We start from the raw sequence: 22,665 nt of genomic DNA, 5'->3' as shown, positions 1-22,665 counted from the left end.
CCCTCCCCCAAAAGTGTGGCGTAAACGAGTTCGGGGTCCCGTTTTTTGCTACTTTTAACTTTATTGTTTTGTTTACGTCCCACCCACTTGTCCATCGGCCCGCTTTCCCGTTCCTCGATCCCCCTCTCTGGTGCCCCCAGACGCCACACCAGGCTGCAGGCCAGCCCTTCAAGTTCACTATCCCGGAGTCCCTGGACCGGATTAAAGAGGAATTCCAGTTCCTGCAGGCGCAGTATCACAGGTTCGTGTCCGGTCGCGCCTGGCGTGTGGTAGCCTGGGCAGCCCGTGCCCCTCGCTGCCCAGCCCGGTGGCGGCGGTGGTTGTACTTGGTACTTGCGTCCAGGCGGTGGCGTGTGTAGTCACAGTAACGGCCTGTCATTTACGTTACCCCCTTTCCTCGCTCTTCTGCCTCTTCTCTAGTCTCCTCCTACTACCATTGTTTCCCTTTTGCTCGTTTCCTGTTACAGGGAGTCTTTTTTCGTGTATTTTAAGAGTTGCATGAGAACCAACGATATTTGTGCCTCATTTACTTATTTTGCAACAGTCTGAGCTGAAACCTTGGTTCAACCGATGCCCCCCCGCGCTCCAGCTCTGGAGTGAGGAGGTTTCAGGGAGGCAAAGCCACTGTTGAAATCCCGTTTGCCACACTAGAAGATTGGGTATTCTGAGGCAAAGCCCATTATGGAAGACTAGATTCTGTTAGCTGTGCCCTTGATCGTGGTCATCATGATGTGTTGGGGAAAACTCACCTGCTTTGGAGTCATTCTGAGTTGTTTGGGTAGGAGTCAACGTTTATAACCATCTCACTTTTAGTCTCTTCATCAACATGAGAACTCCTACAAATTTATAAATGAGAACTATTTGTAGAGCACCCAGTCCATCCATAGTGGACTTTGCAGAAATACTAGTTTCTTCCCTTGTTCCTATGAAGTCGTAGCTGATTGGACTAAGAAATAACTGTGTAATAGTTTTTATTTTTGTCATGCTTGAGAAAAAGTACACAGATGCTTGAGTGTGAATATTTATATTTTGTCAGAGGCTTTCTGATTATTGACATTTTGTCTACTGGGAGATAGTAATCTCTAGAGCTTGAGGCATAGCTGCCCACACCCCGTTTACCACGCAGGGAGGACTTCAGCCCACTTCATTGCAGAGCTGCTTGTCATTTTGGCAGGGATCTACAAACCAAAGGCTTTAAAAAGGACCAACAATTGCAGAAATAGCTTTACAGGTACAGTTTTCAAACCTAGAGACTATATGAGTTGCAAAGATTGTACAGCCTCTGTCTGGTACTGAAGAGTGGGCAAAGGCCAGATTTTGGTGGAGTCTAGAGAAGTAAACTTTGATGCAGGGAAGTAGGAGTGAAGAGATGATTACATAAAGGAATCAGCCTTCCGGATAGATCAGAGGCTTTGACAGAGTTTTCATTCCTGGCACTTGACCAGGTATGCACCAACGAAAAGAATAGTAGCTGAATAGGTACTCTGTACTGTTTGTTCATCTTATTCCCTTTCCCTGTTAAATGCAAGGACAAAGCTTTTGGGTGTTTACCTAGTTTATGACTTTTCCAAATTGGTCTGTGTTTTTACTTGAAGTGCAAATACGTGAGGCAGATGTTAAAACAAGTGACATAATGTTTACATTAAGTTACCTGTTTTGTTTTTGTAGCCTTAAATTGGAATGTGAGAAACTGGCAAGTGAAAAGACAGAAATGCAGAGACACTATGTGATGGTAGGTGTTGGAGACACACTTTTTTCCTTTTCATGTAGCATGAGCAAATACGTGTTCTTAGCATTACAAAGTACGAGTTAATGAAATGCTTGATTATTTTTTCTTTTCACAGTATTATGAAATGTCATATGGATTAAACATAGAGATGCATAAACAGGTAAGCTTTAGTTAAATCTCAAGTTAAAATGAGAAATCAGTCTTTATGATTGTATAATACTGGCTTTGTCCTCAGTAGTTGGGGGATTTGTATGTCATTTTTCTGTCTTGTTTTCCCTTCCTGCTAATTGGCGGTAGTGTTCTGCCCAAGGATTGCTTCTTGACAATCCTAGAATGTTTAAATGACTAGGTGAGAGGTGCTCGGAAGTGTATACTATCCTGTTTATAGGCCAGTACAAAATGAGTCTCTGAGTTGACTTTCCTACCTGGCCAGATTTAGTCTTCTCTTGAAAGTGTGGGTATCCCATAGAGTTCTGAGGTTCAGAATAGCTAATGTTTTTGTGCTGATTTGGAAAGAAGTATGGGCCTAGTGGGAAAAGATGGGTATTTGGGAGTTTTAAAATCAGGTTAAACAAAGTATGTTACTAACTGTGGCATTTTCTTTATGCTTTCGGGCTGCATAGAGCGACACTCGGGATGAATGGCTTTATTAGCAAACAACTTTTTGAAAAATTTCTCAGTTGATGCAGGTTTGTAGGTGAAAAAAGCATTATTTTATGGCCACAGCATATGTTGGGAGTTTATTCAGTCCTAGTGGTTTTAACAGCATGAGAAGATTAGTGACTGGAAAGCTCTAGCTATGACTATGAGTTTGCAAGTTCCCATAAAATTCACACTTATGGCTACTATAATGGTGTATAAAAAGAGTATTGAGCTGGAACAAGGCACTAAGGACCTCATAAGAGAAGAAAAGCTAAGTGATTGCTCAGCCCAAAGGACCCTCGATTGAGTAGTCATTGTCTGCCAAAGAAAGCATTAATGGCAGGGTGTAAGTATTCTGGAGATATGCTGACAGTCACTTTTTCATTAAGACACTGGTACGATAAGTCTTAGAAATCGATTGCCTCTTAAAAAATTATCATCAGATGAAGTTGCACAGTTGGACATATTTCAAAGTGCAACAATACAATTCTTGCTTGATGTATATGTGCTATTTCATCTCAAACCCTTGTTTCATTAAATTAAAGAGCATGGCTGACCGGTTGGGGCACAGTGGATAAATTGATTAGTTCAGCCTTCAGATCTTCCTTCTATTCAAAGGCTTTCATTAAGCAAGTGTGTTTCAGAGTTGAATTCTGCTTTTGTAAGTCCACACTCTTTGATTTTTAATTCATCGTTAGATTTCATAATGGTGAGTTATCATTATGTACTTTATATCTGTTCTCAGATATGTGTTTGGAAAGAGTGAGTTCAGTTCCGGGCTTTTCATTAATAATATGGTTGGGCCTTTAAAAATGCTGATATGATTCTGATTTGCAAAGTTGCAAGTCTGGTTTATGTTGAGTTTCTGCCTTTGTTTTTAGTGTGTTTAAATAGCTGGTTACCTGATTGAGGCAATTGTCCCAATCTATGGTCATTTAAATGAATTATGCAAGTAAACTTGGTGAAGGAGTTCTTACCTGCTACTTGCCTGTGTTTTTTCTTTTTTAAGTTACCCTAAAAACACATTTTGTGCTAACAAAGATTCTAGGAGAGTAAGAGAAGACTGAACTTTTGCTTAAATTCAAAAACTCAAATGACTTAATAGCCTCACTGACTTTTAGGAGGAACACCACCTCTATGTTGTTGTATGCCAGTGCAGGATTTATTGGGAGAGCTAATGGAGGTGTGTAAGTCTTCTGAGTTTCTGTAGATTATGTGGTGGAGTGACCTCTTCTTTATTGTGTAGGAAAAGAAGTAAGGGGGTGAAGAGGGTCAGGATCCCCATGGTGTGAAAATAGTTTTCTAATGAGTTTCTGTACTCCATTGGGGCATATGGTGGGTATATATTGTCCATCCGTGAGCCAGTATGCATTAATAATATGTTGTGTATAATTGGCTCAGTAATTTGAAAAATGTGAAAAGCTGAGAGATGCCATGTTCTTCATTGTAGGGCATTAAGCCCCCTGAAATTTAGTTTATGTTGTAAATGCTGACAGACCCTTAACCAGAGTGGTGTGCAGAGCAGTGCTGTAATTCACTTTAAAGTGGCCTTACATTTGAAAAACATCCTTCTGAATGTCACACATTAATAATAAGTTCTGAGGAGGCATTTGGTGCAGCTAGTAATCATAATTCTTATTAAAACTGGTGACGTCTGGCCCCTAGGGTGTAGCCAGGCTCAAATTGATGCTTTTTGCCGCCTGATCACCAGCATGGCCTAAGTGCTCATTATATTGTAGAGAGGGCCTTTGGAGCTCTCATTAGATTTGACAGGAATTCTCTCTAGGGGGAAACTGGGCATTAGTGAGACTCCTGACAGGCTGAAATTAGTCCTGCTTTATGGCTTATAAGCAAATGCTAGCAAGGCATCATCAGGGGACACGAAAAATTGTCATTTCTGACAACATCTTTGTTACTGAAAAAAATGCAGTGATGGGACAACTTTCCAAGGAGAGAGCTTTAATGTTAAGATTTGTCTCCAGTGTGACGACTGCTCTCCCTCCCAACCTTTCAGCGGGTTTGTCAAAGGAGGGAGTTCTAGAGATTTCAGTGTCAAATCTCAGCGCTGGCTTTTCCGTCTGAAAGTTTTAAAGTGGAAGTGCGTCCAAATCCAGAATGGTATCATTGTGGTTTCCTTACTTGGTTTGGTGCCCGCGGTCCGTGTTTATGTTGTGTCAACACTTCCTGATAAGCCTTTACTTTCTCTGGTCCCATTTGTGGCTGGTTATGGAGAAGTCAGCGGAGTATGGATGGTAATGGATGCTTAAGTTTTTATTGTAGCATTAAGACAGTTTTTTTTTTCCTTCCAGCCGTTTATTGATCTTTGCTTGTCCATCTCTGTCTGATCATAAACTCCAGATACTGCTGTCTAAGAGAGGAGATCTCATGAAAAACAGACAATTTCTGACACCACCAGTGTTTGGATGCTTTAAAAAAAAATAGGTTAATGTGAGTCTGGTTGTTTGGAGTGCTGTGCTGAGTGTGTGTGGCAGTCTGATCTTTAAAGCTTTTTTTTCCTGTCATGTGACATGGTATTACTTCCTTTGATATTTTAGGGAATAAGACGCACTGTAAATACATACATAAGCCTTATCTATGTCACTTGTGTATCTTTTCAGCGTTGCTGATGAACTCAAGCCGCATACTGTCTTTAGTGGCATGAATTTGTATAGCACTTAACATTTTCAAAAGTGATTTACTTCATCCCGTGAAATAGATTGGGTAGGTTGTTTTGCTCAGCCTGCACCTGTGGGCACATTGCCATCGAGGATTTGTCAAGGCTAAGCGTCTGTTGAAGCTTGAGTTTGGGTCACCAGAACCCCAATTTCAGTGCTTCCCTGTACTCACCCTGCCCTTGGAGGATCAGGCTGTCGGTGGACTCATCCGTGGACTGGCCTGTGTGCAGTGAGCCAAGTCTGCCTAGCCGGGTGTCTGTCCTGTTCTCACTCTGTAGGCTTAACAACTTCATGATTTATATATCAGTGCTAGGCTCCTGGTCTAAAATTGATGAAAATGAGTGGTACTTTCTGGTCTGTAGGGGCCACGCCGTGACTGGATAGGATGTTGTAACCAAGTGAGCAAACTGTTCACAGGTTAAAATACATGGAAGAGCAGAAAATTTGAAACATGTTGTTAGGACTCATGGTTGAGACCCAGCCATGCAATACTTTGTCTCTCTGTGCTTATATTCTGAAGAGCAGGCAGAGTGAGAACTTGGGGCCCTCCCTAGCAGTAAAGAACTTAAAAATAGATGAAAGGACTAGCTCTGGAAGGGAAGATGTATTCTGCCATCCTAGTTGTGGGGTGGGAAGGAGAGGAGAAGAGTACAAACCAGACGAGAGCTTGACATACCAAGCTCCATGCAATGTTTCAGCAAGCCCAGTGTCTCAGACCATGTAAATTTTGGAGTGAAACTGCTTTCCCAGTTTTGATGTGTGCTTTAAAGTTTCTCTTAAAAGATAAATTGTTCTCAACTAGTGTTTTAGAAGTGCTTAGGTGGAACTGTTTGGGATTCACCTGTGGGTTAATTCCTTAGATGTGACTCTTACTATTTATCTGCAAGTTTTACCTGTCTTCACATTTTTTAATCATAATGTGTCCTCTGTATACAGTGACTCACCTTGAGGCTGCTTTCCCTAAGTCTGAGTCTCAGAACAGGAAATGAATAGCTGGCTTACAGGCACTTGGAGTTAAGCTCCACCAGGTGTTAATAACCTTGTAATACAAAGAGGGCAGCTGTCATCAAGATTGGAGTGGTCCCCCGACTTCATTTCATTAGCCAGTCCTGTGCTTTGCAAGCAGAAGTTAAAAGAGATAAAGCTCCCCGTGTATTTAGAGCTCAGATTCTGAGGTGCAAGATTAGCATTTGTTTTTTATTGGCAAGTAGAGCAGTGCCTCCGTGTTCTCTGCCTCCTCCCCGACCCCTTCACCGCTTGGGCTAATTTCTGGTTTCTCCCCAGGGCCTGGAGTAGGGTGAGACAGTGAGGCCCTGGCCTTGGACTCAGAAGTTTAGTGAGGCAGCAGAAAACTTAATCTTTGAGAAAATGAACAGTATTTGTAAAATTCAAAATGAATGCTCAAGACTCCACGAGGAGCACAGAATTGAAATTTTGTGTAATAATAAGATCTGATGGAGCTGAAAATCTGGTGAGGTGAGGGAGGTGAGTGCCGGATTTGACAGCCTCCTCCTCACCTTTGTCCTGCCTCTCCAGACACAGGAGAAGTGGAGTGGCCAGCTTGGAGCTGCTCTGGGCTGTGGGAGTTGCCTTGGTTAACTACAGTTCATTGAGGTCACTTAGGGATGTCCATTAGTGGCTGGGCGAGTCATTAACAAGTTGCTGGGCCTTGGTTTTCCTATGTAAAATGAGGGGTTAGACTAGGCAGGTTCTAAAGTATGGCTCACCTTAGTAGAGGATATCACCTTACAGCCCTCCAGGCTGCACCCAGGCCAGTGCTGGAGACCAATACCCTGTGGGTATCAGTATTGTGAAGAGTCTGGCCAGAGGGCTTAAGGTATTCCTCCAGATAACGTTGATTAAGAAACACAGAAGGAAAATCTGTTCTTCAGCAAATATTTAAATAAATCAGCTTGTGTGGTTTATTCACACAAGATATGTTTAGTCACTGGCTCATGAAATCTTTTAGGTTTCCATAGATATGAGTGTTTGTTCTTCTGTTATTAAACTCCTGGTTTCCGCAAGTGGATTAAGTTGGGAAGAAACTTAAAAGACACTGACTGGGTTTTCATTAAGGCTTTGATGGCCTCAGTTTCCCTTCTATCCCTGTTGTTTCTGTTGCTTCAGATTCTTAAACATTAAAATTCTCAGAACCAAGCTTTAATGCAGAATGTTTGGTATAATAGTTTCTAAAATTTCATTGAAGGTAGCTGTTTTGGTCGGTTGGCTTATTTGAGATCAGGCATTTATAGATGTAAGATAGTCCCAACTAATGGTCTTGGCGAATTCTGTACTAAGAAATGTGCCATAGGGTTGTCCCATGAATATGGTTCAGTGTTTAAATCGAGCTTGTGTGTTATGTGTATGTGTGTGCAGGTAGGTGTAGATGTGGGCACTCAGGTTTTGGGGAGCTCTTAAAGTTTTTTTTTTCTGAAGCATGGTTTGATCTGAAAAATGAAAAAAATTTACATTGAAATTTTAACATGATTTAAAATAATTGTGCATTGTTATTCACTTGGCTTAGCAAGAGATGGTTTCTAAAATTGCAAAACGTTTACAAAATTGCTTTGTTTGTAGACCACCATTCACCGTGAGTTTTATGAAACTCCCAGAAAGGTTGACAGGCAGTTTTATCAAATAACCTGTGATTTTGCAGAGATCTGTATTTTATTACTTTACATTGCAATTTTTAATAATTACTAAGTTTAATTATATTTGCCTGCTTTGAAGCAATCTAAAATCATAACTGTGAACATGCTGTTTACCCCTTTTCCTAACATGTTCTCATACTAGGTATAACAAACACAGTTTTTTTATTTTTCTAGTAGTAATGTGTGCTACTTAGTCATTCCTTGATTGCAAAATATGTTAGCTGATAAAAAGTAGGTTGCAGGTCATTTGGGGTATAAGGAGAAAAAGTGGGAGGAAAACACAAATTTTGAGAGTTCTGTCCATTGAATTGATCTGTCAAATAGAGGAAAACTGCTGTGAAGTGTGGTGGGTGTACATCACTGTGTTCCCTGAAAGGGTAGGCTGTATGTACAATTTCCCAGTGCATGAGGAGATGTTTGTTGGTTATTCATTATACACTTGAAGAGGAATCAGTTTTTTTGAGAATGTAGGTGCATGCATTTAGACTTGCATGTGTAGCTCATGCAGTCATTTGAACCACTGAAATACATGCAGTACTGGACTGAATTTGATAGTAATGCTGTTACTGATGGGACTAGATTATTACTCTGGCATTTTGTGCAAGCTGTCAGTAAAAGGTTTGAAAACATCACCAGACTTGTTAATTTGTAAGTTACTAGTTATGTAAATATATACTATATTATATTCACTCATAATAAATGAAAATTTTAAACAGAGAAGTTAAAATACAAGTTCTTACATTCTTAGTGCACCCTGTTGGCCTGACCTGTGTGGCCCCTAGGGAGAGGCCACTAGCCTTCATCACAAACATCTTGGAACTCTAGCCCTGGAAAGAGGGAGCGGCATCTTTCAGATAGTGAATGCAAAACACCTCTGGGACTTGGATCTTTTGGCCTCCTTGGTACATCTGTCCTTCCTAATTTTGACATCACCCCCCACCCGACTCCCCAGTAATTGCCTCATTGCCCATCACTCACAGCCTTCGTGTTTGCTGTTGCCAGCCTTACTTGGGCACCTTCTTTTTCCCTCCATGTCCTTTAATCCAGCCAAGTGGGCCTCCTCTTTGTGCCTAAAGTATGTTTTGTGTTTTTCTGTTTTCTTTATAAAGACTCCAGGCCTTTTTGTCAACCATCACATGGCCTTGCTTCAAGGTCCAGTATCCTTCAAGGTCCAGTTCAAATAACAACACTGCCTGTATACTTCCAAGGCCTTTGTGACAGCTGCAAAAGGAGGCTGTCACACCTCTTACTTTTGTTCTGATTTCCTTAGTAATGTTTTTCATGTGCCTCTTTTGTTACTCCAGCAGGGTTGCAGTCTGCTTGTAGAGTTTGAGACTTACATCTGCCCTTCTCAGTGAATTCGGCTGAGCAGTGCTTGTGAAGTAGGGTTTAATAAGCTGCTTACATAGTAGAGTAATAGTTACAGCCCTTTTGGATACTGAACCTGGAACCTGGATTCTGGATGTAAATCAGGTAAAAGCTGCCTGGCAAAAAAAAAAAAAAAAAATTGTCCATTTTTATACACAAAAAAGCTCTGTCCAGCAGTTTTGGCTGTTTGTGACCATCTTAAGATCCTTCAGCAAGTCTGCAGAATCCAGATTAAAAACTTGAATTCAGATAAGCAGCATGGCTCCTTAGCTAAAATGAAGAATGAAATCTGTTTGGTTTCACTTGGTGTTTATTCTAATAATCTCATCTAACCACTTTTGCTCAGTTTTTGTCTTTCTTTTGGAAAAGTGATTTACAGTCAGAATAACCACTGAGGCTCGTTAATGGGGAGTTTAATTATAGTAATATATTAGCGTTTGTGCTGAAAAAGAGAACAGAGGCCTGGGTTGGTTTCTGTGCAAACTGAGGCTGTGCACACATCACTGCCCCTGAACCACTGCCTGTCTCCTAAGGATGACTACAGCCACTAATAGAGCTATGGGTAAACTGCATTACAAGCTTCTCCCAAGACATTCAACTTGACTTAATTGCCTCATTTGTTACTAATAATGATTATACCCATTGCTTATTTACTTAGATCTTTACGTAGTCCAACACCCCCTCCCCGCCCCCTGGCCACAACCATTTTATTATGAACAATTTCAAATACACAGAAAAGGATAAAGAAATACAGTGAAAAACCATATTATATCTACCAGTGTAATACCAGGAGTCTATAAATTAATATTGTGATATCTGCCTGCCACATATCTTACGTGGAACTTTGACTCTCTCTTCCTCCAATAGATAAATACATACATAATTCTGGAAAACTTGGAAGGGTGTGTTAGAAGGCCAGACCTTTCTTTACTTCTCAACCCCATCTTAGACTGATCCACGAAGGGGGGATTTTCTCCAAATACATTTTAAGAATTCTGCCTTCACATATGTGTGTACCATTTTCTAATCTTTTCCTCCTAGACTTTCCCTTTGTGTTTTTGGCATGGGTGTAAAAGGTAATCCACCATTTTTTGGTGTTGGGGCGCTGTCTTCTTTCAGCTGTCACCTGAACATGCAGAGATAGAAATGAAACTGAAAGGCCAGGCTCCCCTTCCCAAGCCCTCCTATCCTTTGGACCTTGTAATGCACCTTTCAGATGCAGTGTCCTTGGGGGAAGTAGCTTTCATGTTGATAGGCAGGACACCAGAAAAATTAATTGTGCAAAACAGCAGATTTTGAACTCTATGGGAACTTTGTGTGAATTTAAGTTGGGCTCCTTGGCCGTGGGTGCGTGGTACAGGGGTGTGAAGTACCAGAAAACAAAACCTCTTTGAAGACTCCTGTGTGTGGAGGAGGCCCTCCAAGCCTGGGGCCTCCCGGAGACAGCCTTTATCTCTCCTGGGAGCCCTCTTGATGCCTTGAGCAAACAGCTGGTCAGAGCCTCTTACAAGTAAGTTGACCAGCCAGTGTATTGACACGCACAGACACAATAGAAAACTGCATTAGGAGGCCAGCCATTGGGATTTGCAGTAAATATATTACAGAACACAAGTGACTTGCCGATACTGCTTGTTTAGCAGTTTGTGAGGGCAATGGCAGTATGGATTTTTGAATTAGAAGGGAAGGGCTGTTCTTTCTTTGTGCTGGAACATCTAGTTGATGGCTAGGGAGAAAATTGATTTAGAGAAACAAAATGCAGCCACCTTTATTTGTGCCATTTGAAAGGCTTCTGTGGATTAGTGAGTGAAAATAAAAAGGTCGCTTTGGGTTTAGGAAAGGGGGTCTTAACCTTGATCTGCGTCTTGGTCTGGTATGGTGAAAATGAAGGGGAAGGGGGACACTGGGGTGGAGCGAGGGCAGCCAGTCCCCACGCGGTCTGCAGCTACAGGTGCCCAGCTCTCGGACGGTTACCTTTTTTGGCCCTTTGGCTTTCAGAAGTCAGCCTCTTGGTTGTTTTATTGTAGAGTGAGCTTTGGGACCTTAGGGTGAGTGGTCATAGTCCCCATCCATTGTGCCCCTCATGCCCTCAGAATTGTGCTGGATTTGCTCTCTGAGTCCTTCCAGCCTCCCTTTGTGTGGATATTAATTATTCCTCCTTCCAAAGAGAAAACAGACCTAGTAAGGTTAGGGGATGACAATAGCACCTTTCCCAACATCGGGTTGTTACCAGAATTTAGCAAGTTTCTGTGTGCAGAAGCAGTTACTTTGGTGCCTGGCACTCAGGAATTCTGAAGAATAGCTGTTTTGAAATCTGTTAGCTAAATCTGTTATTGATCTCTTTAAAACCGTTGTAATTCTAGGCGATGCTCCCATCTTGTTTTTCCAAGCCCAGCTTCCTTCCTTCTTGCATCTAAATTACTCTTTTCCTTATTATTTCCCCTTAGTTACCAGGTTTTTTATTTGTTCCCTTCTAAGATCAGAACCAATTATGTTTAGGCTCAAAAAGAAACTTTTTTTTTTAATCCCTTATTGGCAGTCTCTGTTGTCTAAGGCATCTAGAGGAATCAGACTGCTTTATTTAGGCCAAACAGCAAAATGTGTCCTTGGAAGGCCGCAGCCTTACGTAGTTAATATCAGTACCAGTGAAAATAGAGGTGTGTGTGTTTTTTTTTTTTTTTCATTTAACGGGATGGATGAACAACAAAAAGTATTTGGTTCATTTTTTTGGAGTGAGTTTAGCTAGAATAAAGAATGAAAGAAGATACGATTGTTTTTTTTCTTTTTAATGTAGCAGGGAAAATCTAGCTCTTAATTTGAAAAGACACTTGTCATCCTGAAAAAGAAAGAGGGGGTGCAAATTACAAGGTCAAGTTGTTGCTTGGTGTTAGAGAAAGAAAAAGTGGCTAGCCTTGAGGTATAGATAACATACATAAAGTTTCCTTCTGGCTGTGAAAACCTGTTAAGTGCTATGCAAAAGTTTGAGTGGATAATTCTGTTCTTATATTCTCTCCATTTACTATGTGGGCTTGAGATTTTTGTGGACTGTCACATGCACGGCTGCTGCTTATGCGCTCATATTTGAGGAAGCAGAAAAAAAAAGGGAAAAACAGGGATACTGGGATTAGACATACTGTTAAGTTTAGGCTATTGACTAAGTGCCAAGCACAGTGTTATTGAACCTTCTTGGGTGTCTTTGTAAGTATTTGGAATAGAGGAGGGCACTGCTCAGACAAATTGTGCAGTACCTGCTCCCCACACTTGCCTCAGAGCTCAACCGCTTGCTGACATGGGTGTACTGAGAAGCTCCATGTTGCTGTCTGTATTTAGCTTGAGAAGCCGTCCTGAAGCCCTTCAGTATCTGTAGGGGAAGCACAGGCTTCTCGACAGCCCCTTCAGCCTGCCAGTTGGCCTGGGTTCCGGAACCTTTTCCATTTGTAAGCTGGCTAGCTCTTTTGCAGTGCCTGGGCTGTGAGCTCCTGCAAAGCCAATCTCCTTGCACAGCTACTGAGAAGATTGGAATTGGACCACTGAAATGTATCCAACTTCTGTACTTCTTAGCTGACCAGTGGCCAGAATCATACCACTAACTTAAAAGGGAACTGCTTACTTTGAATCTTACAAGAAAACTGTATTCCATAATTGACTCTCCTCTGTGCTATGATATTTGTGAATTAAATGAAGCTTAAGGAGCTGTCACAGATTTCTCTTCAGGGTACAGAGGTTTTTGAACTCTGGTTGTTAAATCTGCATTCATTCTTATTTCTTGAGTAATCCTATCAACTTTGGTGTACCCACCTGAAGAGGTCAGACGAGTTGATGCCAGTGTGCTATTATGATCTTAGGCAGCCATGCTTTTGGTCATTATTTTATCACAAGGTCAAATACCCCCAAAAAGCTGTGACTTGTATTTTTTTTTTTTTCTGATTGTGGAATTATTCTTGTCAGTTTCCCTGGACATACTGAAATTGCTCAGGGTTTATATGGAATGAGTACCATTTGTTGCTCCTTAAATTAAAACAGTATGAAAGGGAAGGGGATTTTAAGTAGGCTTTGCCACTGTGAGAATATTGATATTGACACCGTTTATAATTCGGAAAATAGTTGGAAGACCAGATTCTACTGTTTGTCGCATACTGGTTAATATGGCTGTAAAGAGGAGATGAATGTGGCTACTTTCCCAAGTCTATTACTCAGGAGGACTGTAAATTTGATTGGCTGTTACAATTCTAGCAGAATCATTCGATTTGAGAGCAGTAGAAAGATAAGATATCCAATTACCCAAATGATTTGCAGGGTTAGCCAACGTTGTCATGGAGACACAAGTTGGAACAAATTAAATTTTAAGCAATAAAATAATCTTAAAGCCCGTCTGGGAACAAGAAAATTTGGCAGTGGCACTTACCTGAATTGAATCTTAGCTTGACACGATGTTGTTTGACATTGATATACTGTGGGGGCCTAAACTTATATACGGCACAACGTAACCTTAAAATAGTAGCTCGGCCAACCAGTAGTGTTAATATAAAGTCCGGATATTAACATTTATTCCATGGCTTAAAAAATAAATAGGCTCTGGGTGCCCAGGAATATTTTATATTTAAAGATGGAAATGCCTTAATAATGATTAAGCAGCACTAATTGGACACTTGAAAAAAAAGATTTGCTTCACAGCAACAAATTTTTGGAACTGCCGTTCCCCTTTGTGTGTGTTAGCAGACGTAATAGAAATCTGTGCGGCTGTCTTTTGGTGGGGTGGAGTTGTAAGTATGCATATATTTGCATGTACAAATAAGGAGATTTTGGCACATGCCCCTGCTCTGCAGATGATTCTCTGTGTTTGTTAAAATGTCTACTTTGCAGTACTGCTTGCAGACTGAAAAATTGTGTTCCAAACTTTAGCTGATGACCCAAAACCTGAGTAAGTGTCAGTCTGGGGCTTAGAAGGTTATTTCCCCTTATTAATGTATTGTTTAACTGGTTCTTGGCTTGTGCCGCAGATTTGAAACAGCCGAGTGGCCCAGAAGGAGGGAGGGCTTTTTATCCACATGTCTATTAGACAGATGGAGATGAAAATTGGTCTGAGGTCAGGCCATTTGCAGTGTTCTCACAGCCTTCGATTTTCTTCTCATCCTCACCACAGATCATCTCAAATGATTCAGTAATGACCAAAAGTGCAACAGTGACCTTTATTCCCTGGTGGATGACTGTGTTTCACAGTCCAAATGGCAGGAAGTCTATTCTGTTCTTCCAGAAGGAGCTCATCATTATTGAACCAGCCCAGCCCTGTGGGAGCCATGCGAGTGCAGACCCATGCAACTGAATACGGGGTGAAGTTGGGTTCCTGGTGTTCTGGGAAACAAGAACTGACATGTCCCGAACCCACATAATTAATGGAAGAATATTTAGGATGCTTTCTAAAAACACACAAGAGCACATAAATTGATTTGTTCACTTGTAAAATAACTGGTGAGTTATTGGAGTGGTAACTTGTGGTGGCTCCTGGCTGACAAATTGTTTTTACCGTCTTGACCCTCAGTTTTTCTCCCTTCTTGTTTAATGCCTCCGCAGCAGTGCCACATGACACAGTAACATTGTAACAGTGTATCTTTTAAAAATTACAAGGTGACATGACTGAGAATAAGAGATCCTGGGCATCACTTTGACATACTTTTAATTAGATATGCTTTTGGTCAATCCACGTAACCTGGGTAAATTACCTCTCATACAGTGCACATTTTTTCCCCCTCTGAAAGAAGCTTGATTGAAGAAATGGTGATTATTTTTCTCTTAGGGTTTCTCTCTGTATGTTGTATTGTGATGTGATGATCAGGTTTTGTTTTTGCTTTTAATTTATATTTAAAATGATATTCCTGTTTTCTTTAATCTGCATAGCTGAGTTAAATATTTCCTGTGAATCTTTAATATTCTAGAGTCTGTCATTTAGGATCCTATACTTACCATCTCCTAAATATTTAAAGGTTTTTTCCAAAAGGGTGTGCTTTGAAAATTACCAACATCCCAGATTTCATATTAATCATGACCTGAGATGCTACTGAGAAGATGTTTTTTTCTCTACTGCTGACTTCACTGTGTGCAAGGTCTCGCTGGCTCCCATCTGCGGTGCCCCAGCACCTGCTGGATTCAGTGGTGTACTGTTCAGAGGCAGAGGCAGAGGCAGACTCCCACTTTGTACTCGAGCCCTGTCCCTTAAAATCTGTCTGGCCAATCTGAGAGTGAATGGCATTCTGAAGCTTTGCGGGTTTCCAAGCGCATGATGTTCATTGAAATGAGAATTCCAGGTTCCATCTGGGAAGGCCAGGAACCTTGTCTGTCCTTGTGAAGCACTACCTCTCCAGTAGCTCCACCTTGTGGGTAAAGCCCAGGGGTGGGGTTCCCTGACAGATCAGTTAGGGGCTCCTGATGGGTTTGCCCTGGGGCCTTGCCCTTGCATACATCAATCTAACTTGTCTTATGGCCATGCTGCTGCCATTTCACTGCCAGCCACATGGCCTTGGTGGCATGGGCCTTCTGCTGGAGGAGCTGCTTTCCCTAAGAAGTTGCTTTAGAAGAAGAGCAGTCATCATTTGTGTGTGTGTGGATCACTCAGCTGTAGCATGCTTTTAAAATTAGGGAACCACTGGCTCATGGTCATTTCAGGAAAGAAATTCTTCTATGATCTCTAGGTTGGCTGAAGATTCCAACCTGTTAGGGAAATATTCACACCAAACTGCTTATTTACTGATCTCCAAACAGAGCAATGGGAAATGCTAGTGATAAAGAATGCTCTGTAGTAGTGTGCCCTGGTGATTTTGCTTTGACTTGATGGAGGATGTGGAGATTGGGATTGTAGACTATCGGCACTTAGTACCAATCACAGTAACATTGTAACAGTGTATCTGTTACACAGGCCTAAATGGTAGCTGTAATAAAAAAGAAGTGTTGTAAGTTTTGTTGTGAGGAAAATAATGTTGACAAATTTTGAGAGAAGAACATTCTCATAAACCCCTTGTAGAGGAAAAATGAAAGTTCCTGTGGCCAGAATTCTCACCTGACCCTTGTCAGCTTGCCCACTGCACATGTGTGGGCAGTATGTTATTAATGACTCTATGTAAAGAGCTTTTCCCAGGGCACTGGGCTGCTGGAGAGCATAGATTGTAGTGGAGGCAGCGCCAAGGGCAGAGACTGAGATGGCTGCCACGGGGTGGGGGAGTGGCAGTGGCCCAGAGGCAGAGACCGCGTGCTGCATGCAGACTCGCTCTGAGATGGTCGGGATTCTAGTGATTGACCTGCCACCGTGGGAATTAAGTTGGGTATAAACCCTTTCACCCCAAGAATGTTCCATTGTTATTTTTTGGTCTCATCGAATCAAGCATGAACTTACCCTGAGTCGAAACCCACTGGCAGGGCACCCCGTTTCAGAGGTAGCTTGATTTTTGCATATTCCTGTGCAAGCCTTTGTCTTTGCATAGGCATATTTTATTGTCATAATTGGAATTTTGGCTTCCATGCCATGATGAACTAGCCGGCTGTTCCTCCCATTAATCCTGCTTTTGTATGATATTATCTAATTTCTCTTGAGCCTCCCTTGTGACTAAGACCTGTGAAGAGGGTGAAAGGTGTAGGTTTGCTTGGGGTGTGTTCCAGGAGAGGCTTGTTCCCTTTCCATTCCGAGAACAATAGGTGATGATTTCATGGTAGTGTTCTGTGATTCATCCTACAGTTTGTTTCTTGAAAACCTTCTGTGATGTAATAGTGTGTTTCCTTAAGGCCACCAAAAGCTGTCATTTTCCACCGTGGGACAAGTCAGTCTGATTTCATGTGAACAACACTTTCTGAACTCTGTAACAAGGGTTTCTGAATAATGGAAATGTGCTGTTTAGGCACTGAAACAGCTGCACAATGCTTTTGTCAAAGATGCATCTTTACCAAAATGACAAATTAAAGCCCAAATGCTCTGCTTGGCAACAGTTGGGTCAAAACATTTAAGTCATTAATTAGAAGGAACTGAAGGGGGAAAAATTTACACAAATACACAGCGTTGCAGACTCACCTTCATCTTGGAAAATGCAACTGAATTAAAAAAAAAATGAGGGTAGCCCCCAAATGAGGCCCACCAAGCTTGTCATTTGCAAATAAATCAAAAGACCATCATTGCAGGACCAAGAACCAATGAATAGAGTTGCTTTGTCATTCTTTGATGGGCCCCACACTCAAGCCTGCTATTAAAAATGAATGCATTCAAGAGGCTCTGCATTAAGAACATAAACAATTAAGGGCACTTGAGTTGCTCTGCTGAGAGCTGCCTCCAAGATAGGAGAGCTTTCTCCGGAGATGCAGGCCCCTGCAATCTGCCTCTCCAGGAGCCAGAGAATGGGAGCAATTAGTGTTGCTATCTCCGCCCCAGCCGCCTCCAGCAGGCTTCACCCCCCTTCCTTTTAACCCCTCCCTGTTTCCAGAGAAGCTGTGAATGTGAGAGCTGGCCCTTGAAAGGATAGTCTGGGCCCAGTTGGAAAGGGCTCAGATTTAGGATGCTGCCAGAGCTGCCAAGTGATGGGGGGATGGAACATAGAAGTTATTATCTACCAGTAATTGGTGACTTCTGTTCTCATTAATTGAGCCACTAAAGGGTCTCTGTCATCTGGTACTCTCTGTTTTGTTTTAATCATAGGGTTTAAGAGGGGCAAGATTATATTGCCATGGGTGGAATCATTTAAATGGATATTGTTTGAGGTTTTCCACAGTAGGCAAATGTGTTCTGCATCCCTGGAGGGTGTTCTTGCCTTGGTCTCTTTTTGTAGAATTGCATGGAGAAGGCAGCCATAGCATCCGAGTGAGGCTTTGAAGAGAGGCAGGCCTACACTCCCCCCACCCCCCACCCATTTCTGACCCTGGGCAAGTTACCCCCACCTTCCAGTGCATTGCAGGTCTGTGGACGGAAGGTTAGACACCAGGTGTGTGTAGAGCATAGATGCAGAAGCTGCTGTGCTGGTTAATCAGTGACACTGGTTCTCCAAGTCTAGCCCAGTAGCCACATCACCCAGGAACTTGTCAGAAATGCAGATGCTTGGGCCCCAGGCCTCCTGACTCAGAAACTGGGAGGAGGCCCTGTCTGAACAAGCTTTTCAGGTGACCCCGATGCACTCTACAGTTTGAAAACCACTGATAACCTCCTAAACCACTTTAGCCTCAGTTTAAAGAGACCCCAAATCCTTTTCATTTGTATTACTTCAAAATGTAGTTATTGACATAATCACATATTTTAAACAGGAAGCTATGCTAATGCATTACAACTTAAGATAAAATTACTTTTTCATGAGTGTACTTTACTTAGTGGAGGTATCCTGGTGAAGAGCCGACGTTCTGAACATCTCCCAACAAAGAGTTTTCCTGGTCCTACAAGGGAGTGTGGGCAGTGTCTTGCATGCACCATTTTGGGTGTGCAGTTTTTATTTAAACATCCTGACTTTTCCTTAAGTTTATCAGTTGTCATCTTCACAAAATGAAATCTTTGTGGAAGTGTGTTTGTGGTTTTTGCTTTCCCTGTGGGCCAGATTTGGGGGCTGATGTTCTACTCTGCCCTTGAAAGGGAGGACCAAAGTGTAGTGGGGCTGCTACTCTGTTTATTTAAGGCTGCGTGGTCCTTTCCAGGCTGTATTGCTCTGCAAACAAGGCTGAGTTTACTGGCTTTGTTTCTGGTTTTGAGTATGTCCCAATTTCCCACTTCCACTTCCTGGAGAAAGGGCTGGGCAGAGAACGTGGCTTCTCATTTTGCTTTATGATTGTGGGCAAATCATTTCCTTTTGGCATTGGTTTCTCCGTGTGATACTAGCAATGTCAGAGAGCCAGGCACCCAAAGGGTTTAAGGGTTTGCCAGCTTCGTTGTGACCCAGTGCCACTGTCCTCCTGTGGGCCTGACTTCCCTTTTCTCCCTTTGCTATGTAATAATACATTTAAGTAATAAGTCAAGGGCTGTGTTCTAGAGGTCACTCACAGGAGGGGAAAAGGAGTTACCAGTAGTAACCCTGCCACCCCAGCATAATCACTGTTTTTATTTTGGGTGTCAAATCGCAGTGCTTGGCCACATGCGTGTTTGTTTTTTTTTAAAGGCACACTAGCACCATATCTTTGTTCTTCCCTTCCTGCTTCATCTAGTAAACGTGTTGGCCATTTAAGCATCATTATCATAATTATGACTTTAGTGATGACTTACCTGCCTTTGGGTTTATGTAGTGTATTTAACCGTATTAGACAACTGATTTATCTGCAAGGCAAATGGTAAGTTTTCAAAAAGCTCTTCAGATGGTTGTGATGTGTTGAACTGCTGTTATATCTTTACCTGTTTTTTTCTCTTCTGCTTTGAAACTAGTGCTTCAATGAATAGCTTCATGCATGGAATACTTTTCATTTGTACTATTTCCTTAGGATAAATTCTTAGCTGTGGGAAGCCTTACCAAAGGTTTTGAATAATTTCATGCTCTTAAAACACATTGCCTGGTTGCTTTCCAAGATGACTGTACCAGTTTACTCTGTCATCAGTAATGTATGATTGTTCAGTTTCCCAGAGGACTCATTGTTGGATTTTATTAATCTTATTTTTTAATAAACCAATTTAACTGGTACAGAATGACCCACCTTGCTGACAACAAACTTTGCAATGTATTTGGTTGCTGGTGAGATTAAACAATTTTTCTGTATTTAAGGCTGTCATTTCACAGACTCAGAAACTTCTGCTCAGACGGGATTAGAGATGATGTGTTTAATTCCCCTTGTGTGCTTTGTTTTCATGTTCTTGCCCGTTTATCTGTTGCCAGACACTCTTTCCAACAGTCCTCTGTGTTTTTCTCTTGGCTTCCTGCTTGGTTCAAAGAAACCAGAAGATTAGTTTGCCAGCCCTCAGCATAAGCAGCATTTTTTATGATGCATCAATTTGCAATTTAATGGAGGTGGAGTATTCCCCTCCCTAAACTGATTTTGGGCAGGGTGCCATTGGATCGCTTTGAGAAAAGAACCATGGCAATTACTCTTAAGCAGTCCTCACCCTGTTTGGTGCTTCAGACAACACTCAGTATATATACTCTGAGTGGAGTGGAAAGGTGGGCAGACACTGGGCTCCTCAGTCTACTAATTAGACAAGTGGGAAGGAATATAAAGAGGAGAACCAAGCTTTTAGCAATTAGAAAACCCTAAAACAAAAGTTTAGATGTCCAGAGGATTATTTCTTCAGTTTAAGAGCCCTGCAGAATACACCAGGGTTTAGTTTATTGCTGGTCTTTGATGTCTTTGACCATAATTAACTCAGTGGAAATAAACATGTACTTGAATCTTACACCTGCTAAGATAGGCTTTCTTACTGTAAACAGTGCCTTATTCTAATACACGGCCAGGAATGATTTATCTGGTTGCATCTTGGTCATTGAGTTTAGGGTACACGGACGGGGCAGTCCTTTGTACATGTATTGAATGTGCCCCTGTGGTCGGTTTTAGTGGGGGAGGCATGGAGAGCACTGTATCCAGGGGCTTAGTAGCAGTCTTGTTCTCCTGCTTCCTATCTTGGTGTGTTGAGATGACTTTCACGTCATAAGCTGTTTATGAAAGACATGATTTTGAACATACAGGCTTAGTTTACCAAGTGCCCCTTGGCTTTACCAAGTTGACTTGGTTTTGATGAAGCTGAAATTGGAGACAAGAGACTTGGGCCCAGTGAGTAAAGTGACTTAACTAAGGACAGCCTCCTGTGCATTTGCTGAGATGCAAACCCACATTTTTGGATTGTGAGGACCAAGTCTGTTGTCGTAAGCAAGTCAGTGTGGACTGTTGGCATTGACTAGGAAAATACAAGATGGTTCTGGACAGATAATTTGAACTTCTGCTTCCTACTGCCTCAGTCGTTAGTGGCTGTCTGCGAAGTGAGATGCTGGGGCCTTATCCAGGATTAAGTTTGTGGGCATGAAGGTTCCATGCAAATTGGTTTGGGGATAGCTCTTGAACACTGACTTAATGTTGTTTTACATGGGGTCAGAAACACATACACAGAGAAAGTTTATTTGTAAATGTTATAACTGGTATCAGGTGTTGAATACATCTAAAACTTTGGTCAGGAAAATGATTTCTGTAAGTAGAAAATACAGTTAGCCTGCGTTTTTTTTTTATTTTATTGGAGTTGTCTAGCCTTTGAAAGAGGTAGAAGATAGTTGGAAAGGTTATGAAACTTTTAAAATACCTGCTTAAACAGGTTCAAATAGCCAGTTTAACCTGTTTGCAAACTGTGGTCAGGAATAGAAGCACAGGTGGAAAACACTGCTAGTTAATGTGCTAAGTTAAAGGTCTTAACCGGAATACCCTTACACTGAAGCAAGAGATGATACCAAAGAATTGCTCTCGGTCTGTATGCTGCCATCCAGACTATTTTAATGGCTGAGGAAGATGTTTATGAAACCCTCCCTGGTGGAGGCAGTGTTTTTAGAACTCAGAAAGCACTATTAGAAACAGATTGTATCCTCATGCTGCCAGGATGTAGGTACCTGTTACGGAGAAGCTGGGGCAGCTCGGAGAATTTCAAGGTAAACTGGAGATGAGACTTGAATTTAGGTGCCGTGGCGCAAGATGATGCCCACTTGTCCAGAGGATAGTTTAAGATTAGGACTTAGAGACTGGACCTGACAGAGGGAGGAGGTAGCTGGGATAAGATTCCACTGTGGTGTTCTTGCATTTCTTCTCAAGACTGTTTATTTAGAATTGCCAGGACAAATGGTATAACTTTTGCTGTTTCTTCATCAGTTTGAGTTTTGGTCTTTAACCTTTCTTCCTCCTGTTTCAGTCTTACCTACTCTAACCCAATTTATATTGGCTATGCTTTATTCTGTACTTCTTTTATTTTGCTTATAGTAACTGTGATATTATTAAATGTTTATGAGTTCATTCCATTCAGAGTGGGTCTTAACTGTACCCTGACAGTTCAGCCCAGCTTTACCTGGAAGCCACTCTGTGTAATAATATGTGTAATTGTTATTATTAAAGAGGACATTATCTTTTCTTTTTCAACCTAAGTAAATTCCATCTAGGTAAAGAAGTATGGAAAGGACAGCCATACCAGCACTGGAAGAAAATTAGGAATGGCTTCTGTGTTATAGAATATTCTTTAGTGTGACCACATAAAACTTATATGTGTAGCAAAAAAACCCATAGTAAGCAAGGTTGAGAGACGTGGCAAGCTGGAAAAACTACGGGAAAGAGTCAATATTTGTCATATGGAAAGAATGACTACAAAAAGACGCTGATGCAGAAATACCAAAGGAAAAAATACAATGGGCCAATAAATATATGAAAAGATGTTTAACTTCAGGAAGAATCCAAGTAATGCAAATAAAAATGAGGTCATTTTTAATCTGTTAGATGGATAAAGACTACATAAAGGTCAACAAAACCCAATATTGACACTGGGTAGGAGAGCAAGTGCCCTTATAGACTGGCAGCACTATAAATTGGTAGCTTCTCTTCTGTGCAGTTTATCAGCATGCATTACAGTTTAAAATATGCATACACTTTGGCCTAGCTGTTTCCCTTCTAGGGATTCCTTTTAGAGGTCTCTGTAGAGGGTTAT

General features: G+C 41.6%; 1 protein-coding gene across 9 annotated transcripts in view; it reads left to right on the top strand.

Annotated features, from left to right (window-relative positions):
• LOC108401765 (TLE family member 1, transcriptional corepressor) overlaps window positions 1-22,665 on the top strand; it is an 81,912-nt gene that overhangs the window by 1,914 nt on the left and 57,333 nt on the right. For 8 of the 9 annotated variants that reach the window (XM_073228700.1, XM_073228695.1, XM_073228694.1 and 5 more), the window contains exons 2-4: window positions 141-241; window positions 1,669-1,732; window positions 1,845-1,889. The exons of the other annotated variant lie outside the window; for it this stretch is intronic. In XM_073228700.1, coding sequence (XP_073084801.1) covers window positions 141-241; window positions 1,669-1,732; window positions 1,845-1,889 — 210 coding nt within the window. The remainder of the gene's footprint in view (window positions 1-140; window positions 242-1,668; window positions 1,733-1,844; window positions 1,890-22,665) is intronic. 9 annotated transcript variants of the gene reach the window in all.

This window comes from Manis javanica, chromosome 2 (assembly GCF_040802235.1).
Source record: "Manis javanica isolate MJ-LG chromosome 2, MJ_LKY, whole genome shotgun sequence".
In the NCBI taxonomy this organism is placed as follows: Eukaryota; Metazoa; Chordata; class Mammalia; order Pholidota; family Manidae; genus Manis; species Manis javanica.
Note: the sequence above shows the minus strand (reverse complement) of the source record. Positions and strands in the feature narration are given on the sequence as shown.